Source organism: Trachurus japonicus, chromosome 16 (genome assembly GCF_045865225.1).
Source record: "Trachurus japonicus isolate A0001 chromosome 16, Traja_1.0".
In the NCBI taxonomy this organism is placed as follows: Eukaryota; Metazoa; Chordata; class Actinopteri; order Carangiformes; family Carangidae; genus Trachurus; species Trachurus japonicus.
Genome location: NC_140922.1, coordinates 7,423,736 through 7,439,438, shown reverse-complemented (window position 1 = coordinate 7,439,438; position 15,703 = coordinate 7,423,736). Strand labels below are relative to the sequence as shown.

Here is a 15,703-nt window from a genome sequence, read left to right as displayed (position 1 = left end):
TATATCACACGAGGCTAAATTACAATCATTAAATCAAATTAGGATTTAAGTATCTACTATTTAAGGTTGTAACAACACATCCCGCTCAAGCCATTGGGTTGCAACAAGATGGCTAAACGCTTTACATCACAAGCAGCACCAATGATTTCATCCCACAGTGTCATCCACCCCTGAAAGCCAGCCAATCACTGTGGGGTAACTCTTATGACATCATTTAACATGTCATTCAGCACCAGTGACCATGTCTTCACGGTGTCAAGGAGATTTCAGGGCAAAGCCTAAATTGCCTACCTCTTGTCAGAGGGGTAGAGCTCCACAGTCAGCACATCCAGGGCGTTCCAGGAGGCAATGCTGATTCCCCCGAACAGGCAGAGCAGAGCAATCATGGCTGACTCGCTGTTGCCAAAGGACAGGAAGAAACAGCTGATGCAGGATATCACACTGGAGCCCGCTGTAGATAATGAGGGGGAAAAGAGAGGTGTTGGAAAAGAGTGATACATGAGGATCCAGCATATTTCAACTGATAATTAGTTATCTATAGCTTGTATCTTTCAAAATTCCTGAGATAATGTTAGACCCAAATGTGCAATAAACCTGGTCACATCAGTGCGCTGTTGAAATCATTTAGTCATTGTGCATAAATTTTAAAAAAACAGACTAATTGATCATCTCAGTTGCAAAACTCTAAGAACAGCGATGCTCCATCTGGCATCTGGTCTGATGCCAACCCTTTAGTATATATCAGTTCATTTATATTGATGGACTGAAAATGACGTTGAAGCAGTTTAAGAGAATAATGAGGCTTCTTTAACCCGATCCTGCAACTGACGGGTTGAGGAAGACATTTTCAGCTCGATGTTATTTATGCATAGTCTCCACTATGAACCCTCTAGACTTCATTTTACTTTTTGTGCTTTTTGTGTGGGCTGACCTTGCCTCTTTTTGTAAGAAGCAAGTAAGTACTTCTAAGTAGATTTATTAATCAAAGTCTAAGTAGGAGATCTGGAATACAGTATGTCAAAGACGCAGATGAGAACTGTATCTTGAACATGTGACCAGTTCCTTACGAGGCAGGGGAGTGTTTCTCTTTTAATAGCCAGTTCCCCTCACTGTCTTTAATTAAGAAACTAAATGGCCAGTATGCTGATTTAAGCACACATGATGCGATGAAGTGATTACCTAGCATCCTCAATCGTCCGATCTTGTCCATGAGCAGCGCAGAGACAATGTTGCCCGGCAACACAGCCAAGGTGCCCAGGAAACTGACAAAGTAGACCATGTAGGCATTGTTGTCATCGCTGACATCGCTGAGCAGACAGCCCTCCTTGTTGTGCAGGAAAGTGCTGTTGATGAGTTTGCAGTTGACCAGTCTATACTTGAAGAGATCTGCAGAGAAACAAAGGGGAGGGGGGGGGGGGCGGTGCACAGGGTGAGCAGGTGGCAAAGTGAGCCGCGCTGAAGGGCTCGATTAACTCAGACAGTCCATTAAAAATCTTACCCCACATATTCCAGTGACATTATATCAGCTGGCTTTTCTAACTTTATTCCCTAACTCAAATTATACCTAAGAGATCAATATTATTTAGAGGTTTTTGTTTTTTTAAGTATATTGTTTTGGGCTTTTTCGCCTTTAAAGGGAGGGAGGGGGGTGACATGCAGGAAAGGGCCGCTCAATGTGGGATTTGAACCGGGGCCGCCTGCAGTGAGGACTGTATAGCCTCAACACATGGGGCTGCTGCTCTACCAGCTGAGCTAAACACCAACCACGTTAGGCATTTTGATGATTTTCATCTGTGTTCACTCGTTCTTCACATCAAGAAACATGTAGAAACAATGTTTCAAGGTTTCTTGAACCGCTCATCCAAAAATTGGTCCTTAGCAATCAATACATAAGCATCAAAATACAGACAGAGAAAGTGTAATTGGTCATTTTAATTAAATCCAATACAAAGATAGAGAACAGCCTCAAACACTGTGTCTATCTTTCTCTGAAAAGATGCTCACTGCAGGCAGTTTTTTACTCAAACATTTTGAGGTACTTCAACTTTGCCTGAAGTTCTTTTCTACTTCTAGTATTTTTTGTAGTATGCAATTACAGTTGTGCTATCTATCCTGGGTTTCTTCCACTTGTTCCCTGTTCAAGAGTCTGTGTGTATTTTTTCCTCTGTCTGAATCAAGATGGAGGACGTTCTATGTTGTACTCTCTGCAAAACCTCTTAAACATTGAAGTAACACTCCAGTGAACGAGATGTTCTTTTCCAAGCTCACCCTGTTTCAGTAAAGGTGAGTATGAATTTTGACTTTGTGCAATAACAGCTGATAAACTATGAGTCAGTCACTTTAATCCCCTACATATTAGTTAGTACATAGACTAATAAAATGTCACACCCACAGCCCAACTGCATTCACCATGTGGTTTATTCCCATTGTGCCGCATTGTTATATTAAACTACACTATGGCAACTATCACTGAGCACTAACTTCTGAACTGGAAGCCTAAAGAGAGATTAATCCTTAATAAGCAAAACAAGTTTCTAATTCTCATTCTAATGAAGACTCCTGGCTGCCACTGATAGCAGCTGCCAGTGATTGCTGGACGTGTGTGAAGACTGCAAACAAGCAACAAAGCAACAGATAGGTCTGGCTGATACATCTTTTGTGTTTGTATGTGTGTGCACAGCTGCAGGCTCTGGAGGCCAGTGCCCCTTTCCTTTCTAAAATACAAACACCAAATACACACTTCTCACCAGCTTTCTGCGTGTGGTTTTCCTACAATAGTTGACAGTTTGAGATGAGAAACAGCTCTGCAAAATTATGGAGGAGTCATTCAGGGGTTGCTAGGAGACGCTGTACCTCTGCAAAGCTACATTTGGTGACCGGGAACCATTTTGATGAACAGCTGACAAACACAGAGCTGATTTTGTTGCTTTTTTACTGTCTGTAAATCTGAAACTTAACATTGTAACATTCAGTAACGTGGGCAGGGCTGATGAGATGTGTACCTGATGTGCTTAAGAAACAGCTGTAATAGATCAACACTAAAGAGCAGGAGACTTGTTCCAGTATCAATGTTGGTACAGTTAGTATCATGTCCCACCAGCGAAAAGGCAACAGAGACAGCCTAGTCATAGGATAACTAGTGTCGGAAGATGGTTTATTATTATTATTATTATTATTATTATTATTAGCAGACATATTGGATAAAAGACAGATTCTATGACACAAATGTGTCTGTCTGTATTATACAGGGTTTAAAATGAGCCATACTATACAACACTGAAAGCAATCATATCACATCCATGCTCACCAAACAATGCAGCTGAAATGAGATAATTGGCAATCATTTTTATATGAATATTTTGTCAAAAGAGTTAGAAAAGTGTACAACTGGCTGTATGTTTGGCAGTACAGTGGTGAACCATCTTGTGTAGTACACGTGGATGACTGTGTGCTAGCTCAGCTGGTCTGCAGCAGCTCTTTATGTTCCTTATATGGAGAGCAACATGGTATAAAATATAATGATGTAAAGAGTGTTATTATGATTTCCAGAACAAATGAGGATAAACATATGTATGTAATGGTCTTCCCTGACGTTAAGCTGTCAGGTCATGTTTTAAAAACCCATTCATTTTTCTATACCGTTTATCCTGCACTAGGGTCACGGGTGAGCCGGAGCCTATCTCAGCTGACTTCGGGCGAGAGGCAGAGTACACCCTGGACAGGTCGCCAGTCTATCACAGGGCAGATGTACTCTCTGAGAATTTTTTTTAAAAAGGCAGAGATGGACCAGCACCACCAAAATGTTTGTGACTGCTCCGGTCAACACTCTCCAATCCGTCTTAATGTAGCCGATGTCATATCTGGTCCTCTGCGTTGTGTTTCTCATGGCCTGCCCTACAGTAGGTGGGGTTCGATTCCTCGACCTCCCGCACCGGAGGCGACGATGCAAACCTCTTCGCCAAGAGGTTGACAACCGCTTAGCAAGTTGGTTAGCACGTCCTTTATGGGTGGAGTGAGTGCACATCCATTACATTAAGAAACATGTTTAAGTTCATCTGCCATCTGAATAACTCAGAAAATCTGAACTGACGAACATTGCATTTAGTGCCACACGTTACCCGTCACTGCTCTGGAAACACTGGTATAGGCCTAAAGTGTCTCTTAGGGCTTGCTAGATGACCCCGTACTGTTTTGTTTGTTTGTTTTTTTTTTGTTTTTTTTTCCTTCTCCGTCTTTTTGTATTTGTTCTTAACTGGACCTAAAGTCTGTAATAAAATCTATCTATCTATCTATTTATCTCTACCATAGCCTACTAAGGACTAAGGTCAGATCAGTTCTCTATATCAGCCACTTCACAAGTTTGAATCTGTATTAGGAAAAAATGGTCTGAGCACCTGCCACTGAACTCACACAAACCTTAAACCAGATGGCTTTTGCAAAAAGAAAACAGAAGGAGTGAAACTGTGCCAGTCGCTCCACTTTAAAGGATAGTTATTTATAAGGAGATCTTTGGAAGTGCTATAAATAGCAGCAAGATCATAAGCGCAGAGAGGGAAAAGGAACCTAAACACAGCTTACTGTACAACACATTTTTATTTTCCAAGATAGATTTCATTAACCTTTTTTACAGCTTATAAAAATAAAATGTATACACTATATAGGCTCTAGACGAAGAGGAGCCTGCAAGGCGGAGATGAGGGTTGTTATTTCAGCTACAGTCAGACAGTTGTCTCTATTCCCTGTTTGTTTGGCCACAGCCGTTTTCTCTCTCTGCACCATCCAACACCTCCACAAAACACCTGCCACTCATCCATGGAACACACACTGCAGGCTTTTTCAGCCTCTTTGGAAATAAAACTTTCAGTTATATTTAAAGTGATTTTCCCTGTTAACTCTTTCTAGAGCTGATTATCATTTGTTTGTTACCTAGAGGTGCGCACCAACATAAGGCCATAGGTTGGTGTGTGTGTGTGTGTTTGTGTGTTTCCTACCTGTGTTGTAGAAGAGGGTGGCGATGAAGGTGCAGTTCTTGAAGAAGGTGTTGCTGGAGGTGATGTCCTCAAAGTAACACTCCTCAAACAGCGAGTCCTCAAACACCATAGACCTCATTCTCAGGTTCATAAACCTGCAGGTAATTAGAGACGATGGGGGTGGAGGAATTAAGACAGAAGGCAATGAACAACAGGCAGAGGAAGGGTGACGCAAATAGGCAGAAAGAGAAGCCTTTCATCACAGGGGCTGAAGCCATTAGGGCGTCAGATATTCGATTACCATATTGCTGTTTGAATTTGAAGAACGCAAATCACATGCAGAGTTCAGGTTGAAAAGGCAAGGTCAAAAGAAACATCAAAGACAGGCTTGTTAAACATGAACAACACTGCAGGGCTTTCAGCCAATCAAAGCAAAGTCATGTTCAGGTGAAAATATTTTGAAGCCTTATTCATATTGTCATGATTTGTTGTCATGCACCACAAAGTCAAAACATTGGTCCATTATACACTGTCCATCCAAAAAAAAAGTCACCACTTGGATTTCAATAAGCTAATACAGTAAGAGCCTCCCATTGGATAATTACTGCATAGATGATTATGTTTCAGCTGGCAACAACTTATTTAACCCTAAGTGATGCAGTCTCATTTCTTAAACAACCATGTTGGAAGAGACATCCAGTGGTCCTGGAAAATATGTTAATCTGTTTCAGAAAGGTCATATCATTGGCATGCATCAAGCAAGTAAAACATCTAAGGAGATTACTGAGACTACTAAACTGAGTTAAGAACTGTCCAACGCATCATTAAAAACTAGAACGATAGTGGGGAACCATCATCTTCAAGGAAGAAATGTGGTCCAATGTGACCACAGAGTCCAGACCTGAACCCCATTGAGAATCTTAATGCAACTATGGACGGAAATAAATGTTGTGACATTACAGAAGCTTATTGAAACGATGGCACAGCAAATTCATGCCGTAATCAAAGCTAAAGTCGGTCTAACAAAATATTAGAGTGTGACTTTTTTTTTGGGATGGGCAGTGTATGTTAGAGGTTTGGAAATTTACCAATCCATCCTTGGAGTCGAAGGCACCTGGAGAAGATCATGTGACTTTCCACTAAATGACTTTGCCCTCATTCTGACTGGCCGGCACTAACGAGGGGACGCAGCCAACTCACTTGTCATTGAAGTACTCTCCCTGGCGGTGGACCTGGTTTTCCAGGGTGAAGTTAAAGGTGACGTGTTCTACTTTCTCCTTGGCGAAAACTTTGGTGCGGGAGGCGTACTCCTGTCTCTGCAGGTACTTGATCATATCGGGGAACCACACTGTCAGACCGTAGTAGCTGGAGGAGGAGGAAGAGAGAAAGTGAGAACGCTGCTTTGATAAAACCACTAATATAAAGAGAACCTGGCTAAGAGAAAAAAGACGATGTCTCTGTTGTCCATAAAAATACCAGGCAGGTGCTGTTGTTGATATAGATGTTCACACCTAGAGATTCAAGATTATGACGAACTCTGGATAACGCAAATAAATCTGATTACAGTAATACTCTTGTATCTTTTCTTTATTAAAGTACTGTATCAGACTGAAACAGTCTTCCTGAAGCTCATATTAGTGGAGTAACTGAGTCCATGTAGTATCAACTCATTTAACAGCCATAGTTACCAGTTACTTTGCTGAATTCTCTGAATTTTAAAAATGTGTTCAGTTGCTGTATATTATTAGATTTTCTATATTACAAGCCCTAGTATAAAAGTGAGAAAGTTCAGCTCCTCCTAAACATGCTGTAACATTAGAGTGATAGTTATGTATACATGCATCACTACTGACATCAATTAACAAGGTTGTTGTCTTGTTTTTTTCTTGAAATATTTATGAATGTACATGTAAATGATCTGTGTTCTTCCAGCACTGGTAGTTTCCAAAGCTTCTCTCTTATCCTTTGTGCCTCTGTTTCTCTGTTGTTCACTAATTTCATCCTGCGCCTACAAAAACATATGCCATTGTGCATCAGCTACTGTGTTAATTCAAAATGACACCAGGGTGTTAATTATGTCTGGTGTCATTAGTTTTAGTGCTTTGATTTGCAGCATTGGCCAGAAAAAAGTGGTGTATCGTTATTCAACTGGATCCTACCTGAAGGACATAGAGAACCACACAGCCATCATCATGTAGGTGGTGCGGCGGTACTCAGGAGAGAAGACAGTCAGAAAATTACTCCACACCTGAGGAAACAGAAACAGAGAATAAATAATAAATAAATAAATAGAAAGAAGTTTCTCTTGCACCTGCAAAATAAACGCCACGTCCCAGAATCCCTTTCCAGGCATAGAGTAAACAAACAGAGACAGCCACAGCCACAGCACACACACGTCCTGTCACTGAATATACATCATCCACAAAGACAAAGAGATGTATTACATAAACAAAGACACAGTGGGAAAGAGTCTTGCAAAATTGTAAAAGCCGCAGTATGTGTTTTCAATGTAAGAAAACCTTTATGGTCCATTTGTACGGAGATTTGTGTCAAGGCATGGCATGCTCAAAAAGCACTATGCAACACACAAAAGCTAAAAACATCTTACTAATATTGATAATAACAAAACACAGAGGCAGTAGATTGTTAGCTTATTTTAGCATAAAACCTGGAGCTCTGTTCAAAATTCAAAACCAGAGCCAGAAAAGTTAAATAATTAATTTGTGGTTTCATGTTTAATCCGTCCTCATACAGAGTAGTAAAACCGAGGAGCTGAGGTTTAAAGTTAGTGAACATGCTGGCGCTCTGCTGTGGTTACAACTGTGGAAATGTGTGTTTCTTCTTCCCACCTACACTACCCTAACCACACTTGACCTACTGTATCTGTGCTTTTTGAATATCCAACATCAACTCGGCCGTTAAAAGGCCCAGCAGAAACTGTGCCAGCACAGGAAGTTCAAGCTGCTGATCCAGTTTTACTCATGTAATCATCTCTCAACACATCCATCACTGTCTGGTTTGGCTCAGCCGTTGAACAACACAACACTAGATCACCGTCCAGGAGCAGAAACTACGCTGCAGACCCCTCACACCCTTGCCTCTGGTGGTGGGCTCTACAGAGCACTGTACACCCACCTCCCATCTGCCATCACACTTACCTTAAACCCGCGTTATGCAGTGATATGTATACATGAAGCTTCACTTGATATGATTGTATGCTGTTTAAAACAAGCACACGCTGTATATAACCACATACTGGGCCTTTGCCACAGCGTGCACCACCTGTTAATTATTGGTTCATGTGAATAAAGACATTAACACTGTGCCCTACTGGAGGAATATTATACATGTATACACTACTGTGTATAACAATCATATTTTTTATGTTGACTTTCAGCAAGAATTTCATATTTCAAATGAGCTGGATGTATTTATCATCTATATGAGTTGGATTTTATTGTAAAAATAAAGCATGCAGATTTGCTAAACACCTACTCATCTTTAGTGCTGATTCACCATCAAGAGTTTCTGTACTGACATAAAAATCACTGAACAAATAAACAAACTGCAGGTTTTGTCACCTGATGAAAAAGCGAAGTGAGCTTTAACCTCCATTTTGCGTGCCAGGGAGTGTTTTCGTCCAAGTTCATCAGCTCATCCATCTGCTTCACTGTTTTGATGGTGGTCACCTGGGGAGAACAGCACAATCACTCATCTTCACATTTGATTGCTTCAGTGCTTTGTAAATGTGTTCATTAGCAGAGATTTCCCATTATTTGTCGATGTCTAAATCATGTATCGGGGCAATAGAAAATATATGTGACATAAATGTATAAAATTATCAAACTCATTTTCATCACAGTTTAATATCTAAATCTTTTCTTTGAAATAATAAAAATGACCAGTACAGTATAATCAATGTTCTTTTTTTGTTGATTTTATCCAAATTAATATGTTTAAATCACATTGAATCTGTGCCATAGCTAACATATGAGACAGCACACACAAGAGAAAGGCAAGACCAGATAATTTCATACATTAATGTAGTTGTGTAACGTAGGAATCATTAAGCATTCTTAAGTCATCATATTTCATTTAAGTATTAAAACTTACTACAAGAGCAATCAGTAGTATGGTAGTAAAACACCAAGAAAATCTGTTTTAACTTATTAATATGCTAATTTATGCAGCACAGAGCTCAGAACCTGCTGCACTGCTGCAAGAGCCAACAGACATCCACACGTGCACTGAGTGAAGACATTTTTTCCTGCATACAAACAAACGGTGGTGCAGGGATGTGAACTCACAGAGAAGACCCTCTCCGGGTAGCCTTTGGCCCTCATGTTGGTGTCGTGGACCTGCTTGAGAATCATCCAGGCCTCATCGTGTTTCCCATTCTGCAGGACAAACGACAAATACAAAAAAAAAAAACTAAAGTGACACATCAGTGAGGAGATATGGTGTAGCCCACTTTGCTAGTGTTTTATTTGAAGTGTTAATCCTTAAGATGATACATTTGTGGTTTTAGGAACAAAGAACCATCTTAATGTAGTTTTACATCTCCCCTCCCAGCTTCTCTCTGGAGCCTTAGTAACAACAGGTCAGTGAGCCAATCAGAAGAGAGGAGACTCTTGAGACTGACACAGCTCTGTCCTATTTTGATGAACACATTGATGGTTTTGAGCTATTTCATATTTGCATGCGTAGTTTATCTGGTGCATGTTGTATCCAGTGCTTAAAGCTATAGTTTGACATTTTGGAAAATATGCTTTCTCACTTTCTCTGCAAGTGTTACACAATAAGACTGATACTGTATCTGTAAATATAGAGCTACAGCTAGCAGCTGGTTAGCCTGAAGAAGTATCCATGTCTATTTACAATGTTATCTGTGTCACAGCAGCCAGCTGCAGCTTCACTTTAACGAGTCAATGATGTCTTCTAATGTCAGTGAAGATGAACAGATGTGCCGCCAATATGATATGTGAGTGATATGATATGTGAGTGGAAATATATTTTCATTTGGAGTTTTCAAGTAGGATAAATAGCCAATGATGTAAAAGCTTCTGTTTGTATGCTGTATACAATACCTCTAGTGGCACATAAACAAAGTTACATGTAGGGGATGATAATTGTTTTGAACCACAATAATGATCATGATCATAATGATTAATTTTAAATAATCTAAAACTGATATGAAATGTCTCAAAGAATCTTTAGTTTTATCTTAATGCACTGTGGCACTATATAAAATGCAACTTCTGCAGGATTTAATGCATCTTGCAGCAGCTTCTCCAGGACTTTATTATGTACATTTTTATTTATTCACCCAAAATATTCTGGAAAAGCACGGGAGCAGCACTTTGTCTGCAGCGCTGTGTCTCCCACTTTGCCAGTGCACTCAGGCTTCCTGTTTTCAAGGCTGCTCATCCATTCAAGAAGTTAAAAATGTATTCAAATTATATTTCTGCAAGGTTTGAGTGTGGTGAGAGAGCTGACAGGCTGACCTCCAGGTAGAAGCGGGGGCTCTCAGGCATGGTGGTGAGGGCAGAAATGGCCGCCACGGAGGGGAAGGCACACACCAACACAAAGACGCGCCAGCTGTGGAACTGGTAGGCCGAGCCCATCTGGAAGCTCCAGCCTACACAGGGAGAGAGAGAGAAAGAAGAGATGTGTGAGAGAAAACAAGTAAAGAGGCAGCTGCAACACTTGAATGTCCACAAGGAGCTTCCTCTGTATTCATACGGTAATGCTCTGTTTGCATGTATTCATCTTCTGTCAACTGCAGCAGTTGACAGAAGCTGCGCTGGCAGTGAAATGTCATATTTGCTCCATTTTGCCTGACACCTATAATCCTAGGAGCACATTGCTCTCCTTTCCATTTTCATTCTGCACTTTTGCGCAAAATGAAACATCAGTGAGGTTGAAATTAATTTAGTTGAAGTGTACAGTTGGCATGTCAGGTTTCTGTGCAGGTTCTTGACACAAAAAGTTAATGAAACAGAGCACGCACCCAATTTTAAATTTTCTGAACATTTTCGGCCTTGGTTGGTCTGTGCAGAGGCAAATGAATATTCATTAACACCTATTCTTTACTTTACGTGACGACTGAACCTACTACAGCCACTGATGTGATCAGCCGTGACTGAAGCTCTTGGAGAAATCCAGTAAGTGCACCTCGTTAAAGATTTCCTTTTGTCAACCTCCGATTTCTGAAGTTAAAAATTCACGTTTCACATTTAACATTTGCAGACTGTCAAAAAAGTAACATCACATTAGGTCTGATGACAGCCATGTGCAGATTGTTTCCCCAGTCACTGCTGCTTCATAGGAGACATTTAGATGCTGGGGAAATAAAATAGTTGATAAATGCATTAATGCACACTCAAATGGCATTTGAATGACATTTTAATAAATCGCCATGTCAGCCAGTTAGGTGTCAACTGATCTAGAGCTCTCAGGCCGCCCCATGGCAGCAGTGGTTGGTGCTGTCGCCTCACAGTAAAAAAGGTTCTGAGTTTAAACCTGCCAGTCAATCTGTGTGGAGTTTGCAAGCTTTGGTCTCCTGTATGCCCACTGGAGGCAGAAAGAGTAAAACCACTGATCATGATTATGCCTAACTTTGTTAAGGTAGCTGTGGCTGACTGGAAGAAATAAGATTTCACTTTTATTTAATAAAAAACCCACTCAAACACCACTGGATTTCTCTAGGTGCTGGTTGAAGCTACAGCGATGCATCACATGGAAACAACCACAGCATCATATCATCATATTCATGACAGACTGCTCAGCTAACTGACTAACATGCTGATTAATAAACACACATGTTGATTTTGTTTCTGATGATCTCACTGTGTTTGTTTTTCTCACCATAGTGTGGGATGATGGCCCAGGCCATGGCGGAGGCGTAGATACCGCCGATCATCCAGAACATACAGAGCCAGCTCAGATGCTCTCCTCGCTTCTCCTGAGCCAGGAACTCAGAGTAATAGGAAAACACAATGGGGATGGAGCCACCAATACTGAGAAGCAGAAGGAAAAGAAGGAGAGAATTAGAAGAGGGAACAGGTGCAGGGAGGAGAAGAGAGAGGAGAAGGAACAAAGAATAGAGCAAGAGAGAAGACAATAGTAAATTAAATGATGCAATGGTGTGAAGACAGAAAAGAATGGAAAGAAAAACAAAAGTGGGAGAGAGATGAAAAGACAAAAAGACAGAAACAAAGAAAACAGGTTAGAAGTAAAAGTCTTGACAGACATCAGTGATGACTCAGCTGATTGTAACTGACAGGCAGCAGCATCTTCATGGCTTTTGTTGTTCCATTACAACAATTTACAACCTGCTAGAACTGGTGCAGAAAACACTCTGAGACTCAGACCTCTGTACGCACACAGGGGCAGTTATTGGTAATATGATGACTAATTTAAAAACACTGACAGTTCACTGTAATTGGCAGTAGCATCCATCAAAAGGCAAAGCACAAAAGCTGCTCAGATCAGAACGACAGTGTTTATAAGAAACTAGTCAAGGAGAAATGTTGACAACACTGTTGTTTCACTGTCACTGACTTTGATGCTCCTCAGGGGTAATAAGAGTCGTAAACAGGCAGGTAGGGATGTCTGTATTTGGTTATAAACCAGGTCACAGCTCTTACAATTCCTCCTGTGGGGAACATAAATGTCTGCAGCAAATATTTTTGGATCCACTGAACTGTCAAGGCATTTTACAAAAGTGTCAACTTCCTAGATAGAAATAATCCACAGATCACTGCAACACATCGTCTAGGAACCATGGATGTCTGTGCAAAACTGAACAAATTGAGTACAGCATTGGTTGCTAAGGTGACATAAATACTGGATCTGGACGAAAGTTTCCTGGCAACCGATCCTTTCACTGTAATTTCAGTCTGGACCAAAGAGACGGACCAACGGAGCAGCCAACCCATAATGATCTCAGTAGAAATATGCCACTAAAAGGGAAACTGGTTAAGAATGAATAGGCTGAATGCAGGAAATAGACAGCACCAGTTTTCACCAGCATTGACTTTTTTCTGCTTTATTCTTTAGCAACAATTGTTGTATGTTTCATAGATGTTTAATTGGTGCTAAAGCTTGATGCACTAACATACCTGCTGCATCTAAAACTTCTTCAAGGTCACGTTTTACAATCAGACCCAGGGCTGCAGCTGTTTCACTGACATTTTGCCACTGCTACCAGTGTTCAGCACCACAGACACAAACAGCCTGAAGAGACCGGAGTGCAAAGGAGCCACAAAGTATTAATGTGATATTATTGTGACAGAAGTTGCATTTATATGACTTTATACGTAACTTCAATCAAAAATAGATATTTCTGCATCGTTTCTTGGGGTATTACAGGAAATCAGGAACCCAGAAAAGCACTTTCAGATATCTAAGTGCAAATCCAACAGGAAATATGAGCACTGTATTTTTATCTGTCCTCCACCATGTGGTGTTGCTGCACTTGACAGGTTAACTGATGTAGCCACCGTGGTCGTGACTTTCTCATTTCCAGCTCTGGCTGCTGCTGCTGCTGCTGCTGCTGCTGCTGCTGCTGCGCCTGTGTGACTCATCTGTCTCCTTACCCCACACCAGAGAGCAGGCGGCAGAAGAGGAAAGAGCTGTATCCCTGGACGAAGGACGAGAAGAAGGCGAACACGCTGTTGATGGAGAGGGAGATAAGGAGGGTCTGCCGTCGGCCAATCCGATCAGCCAGGCCACCCCATACGAAGGCCCCGACCATCATCCCCAGGTAAACAATCAGACCTGGAAGGAGCCAAAACCATGGAAGGAAGAAAGTACAGATGAGTAATGACAGGGGAGTGTAATGGGAGGAGAGGCAAAGGGCATGATACAGTAGAGAGTGATCACTCATCAGTAAACACACTGATATTCCTTCCAGGCCTCACTATCACTCTCATTAGATTTCCATTGCCCAGTAAATTAGATCATTTGGCAGCCTTATTGGACTAATGAAGTAGTTTGCATAAAGCAGGAAACGGGGGAGACACAGTGCAGCATAATCATCTGAACTGTGTACTACCACAGATCAGAGGTCGTAATGATGATAATAAACTGTACAGCACCTCTACAACACACATAAAACAAAGACATAACAAATTGCTTGGGTCAGGGTTAGACTTTAGACTTTAGACTTAATATTATATTTGATATATAATATAATATTATATATATATATATAATATTATATTTGTATATTTTATACTGTTGGACCCCAGGAAGAATAGCTGTGGCGTTGCTGCAGCTAATGGGGATCTTAATAAACAAATAAACAAATAAACAAATAAACTTTCTGCATGAAGAAGTCCAGAATTTTACAAATGAGGCCAGGAGGCAGAATTAAACGGGGGTGGTTTCAACCAGTAAAACCAGAGGAATGGTAGAACAATGTTGGTACGAGTCCTGAGGCAAACACATCCAAAAACAACTCTCAGTATCTTCTTTAACTTCACCATTAGGTTGGTTTTTTTTCCTGCCTGCACCAGGGAGTTGCCGGCAGGGAGCAGACAGGCTGCTAACAGAAACAAACACCGCCTTTGCCAACCCAGTCTTGTGATTTGAGGTGTTAACGTGACTCACATCCAGCGCACTTCTCCAAACGAGCCCCTCTCTGTTTGTCTCTCTCTCTACCTCTGCTGCAATGATGCTGCTCCCACACACACACACACACATACACACCAGTTACTCACTTGCTATAGCTGCCTTACTGACATCTTGTCAACAGTCTTCACGCTGCCTGAGCCTGCAGTGACACAAGTTATTGGTGAGGGCGCTCTGAATGAGTAAGGAGGAGAGGGCTGGTGTTGGGTGTCTGCGCTTTGACATCCCTGTTTCAATCTTATTGTCACTTTACAGAATGTAAAAAACAAGAATCCCCACATCTAGGAAATACTCTTCATTATATAGACAAGCTAAACCAAGTGTCTCCGACATACAGACATGTCTCCCCAAAGAACACTACAGATTTGGCAAATACTCCATTCTGATTGGACGATCGACACAGTCCATTTCTTTCACAGGGCATCAGGTCAATGCTATTGATTTGCCATTGATTTGAAAGCATTTTACGTGACAATGAAACAATTCTACCTCATTACCCCCGGCAAAACACACAGCTGATCAATTGTGAAAACAATCACAACTCAAGGTCCACTGGTTCCAGAGCTTTCAACCACACCAGGTTGCTTTAAAATGTTCAAGAATTAACTCAGTTTGGACAAGGAGCACTAAAAGTGTTGAGAGCGTAACATTTCATGACAATTATGATACAGTACATCCATATGGTTAAACCAGAACATCAGTCTTAGAACTATGGATTATATTCAGTCAATGAGAAAGGATTTATACATTCAGTACCAATATTTTTCAAATTCTGGCTTTCCTTTTGTAATTGTCAGGCTTTAAAGAGGAACCAAGCAGGATTTCTTTCCGTGACTATGCTACATTTTTACCTTAATTAAAAAGCTCCAGAGTAATTAGTTAGTAGGATAGTTAGGATAGTTAACTACATTCACTTGTGACTTGTTACGAGTGGGAATGGAGGCTCTCTGTCTTCACCTGGCTCATGACTGAAAACCAACCTTGCAGCATCAGTGTAGTACCTGGCATCCCCCCCAGTGTCCTAGCTCTTGTCTCTACGAACCGTGTCAAAACGCGGTCCGTAACCCGTAATCTTTTGTATATGACGGTTAAGACGA

General features: G+C 41.1%; 1 protein-coding gene across 1 annotated transcript in view; it reads right to left on the bottom strand.

Annotated features, from left to right (window-relative positions):
- The window catches only part of sv2a (synaptic vesicle glycoprotein 2A), a 51,066-nt gene that overhangs the window by 4,338 nt on the left and 31,025 nt on the right, over positions 1–15,703 (bottom strand). The window contains exons 3-12 of the mRNA XM_085803636.1: positions 13,571–13,751; positions 11,838–11,989; positions 10,475–10,608; positions 9,278–9,367; positions 8,552–8,659; positions 7,130–7,218; positions 6,171–6,335; positions 4,992–5,125; positions 1,180–1,386; positions 292–451 (exon numbers count right to left, since the gene is read on the bottom strand). Coding sequence (XP_085659762.1) covers positions 292–451; positions 1,180–1,386; positions 4,992–5,125; positions 6,171–6,335; positions 7,130–7,218; positions 8,552–8,659; positions 9,278–9,367; positions 10,475–10,608; positions 11,838–11,989; positions 13,571–13,751 — 1,420 coding nt within the window. The remainder of the gene's footprint in view (positions 1–291; positions 452–1,179; positions 1,387–4,991; positions 5,126–6,170; positions 6,336–7,129; positions 7,219–8,551; positions 8,660–9,277; positions 9,368–10,474; positions 10,609–11,837; positions 11,990–13,570; positions 13,752–15,703) is intronic.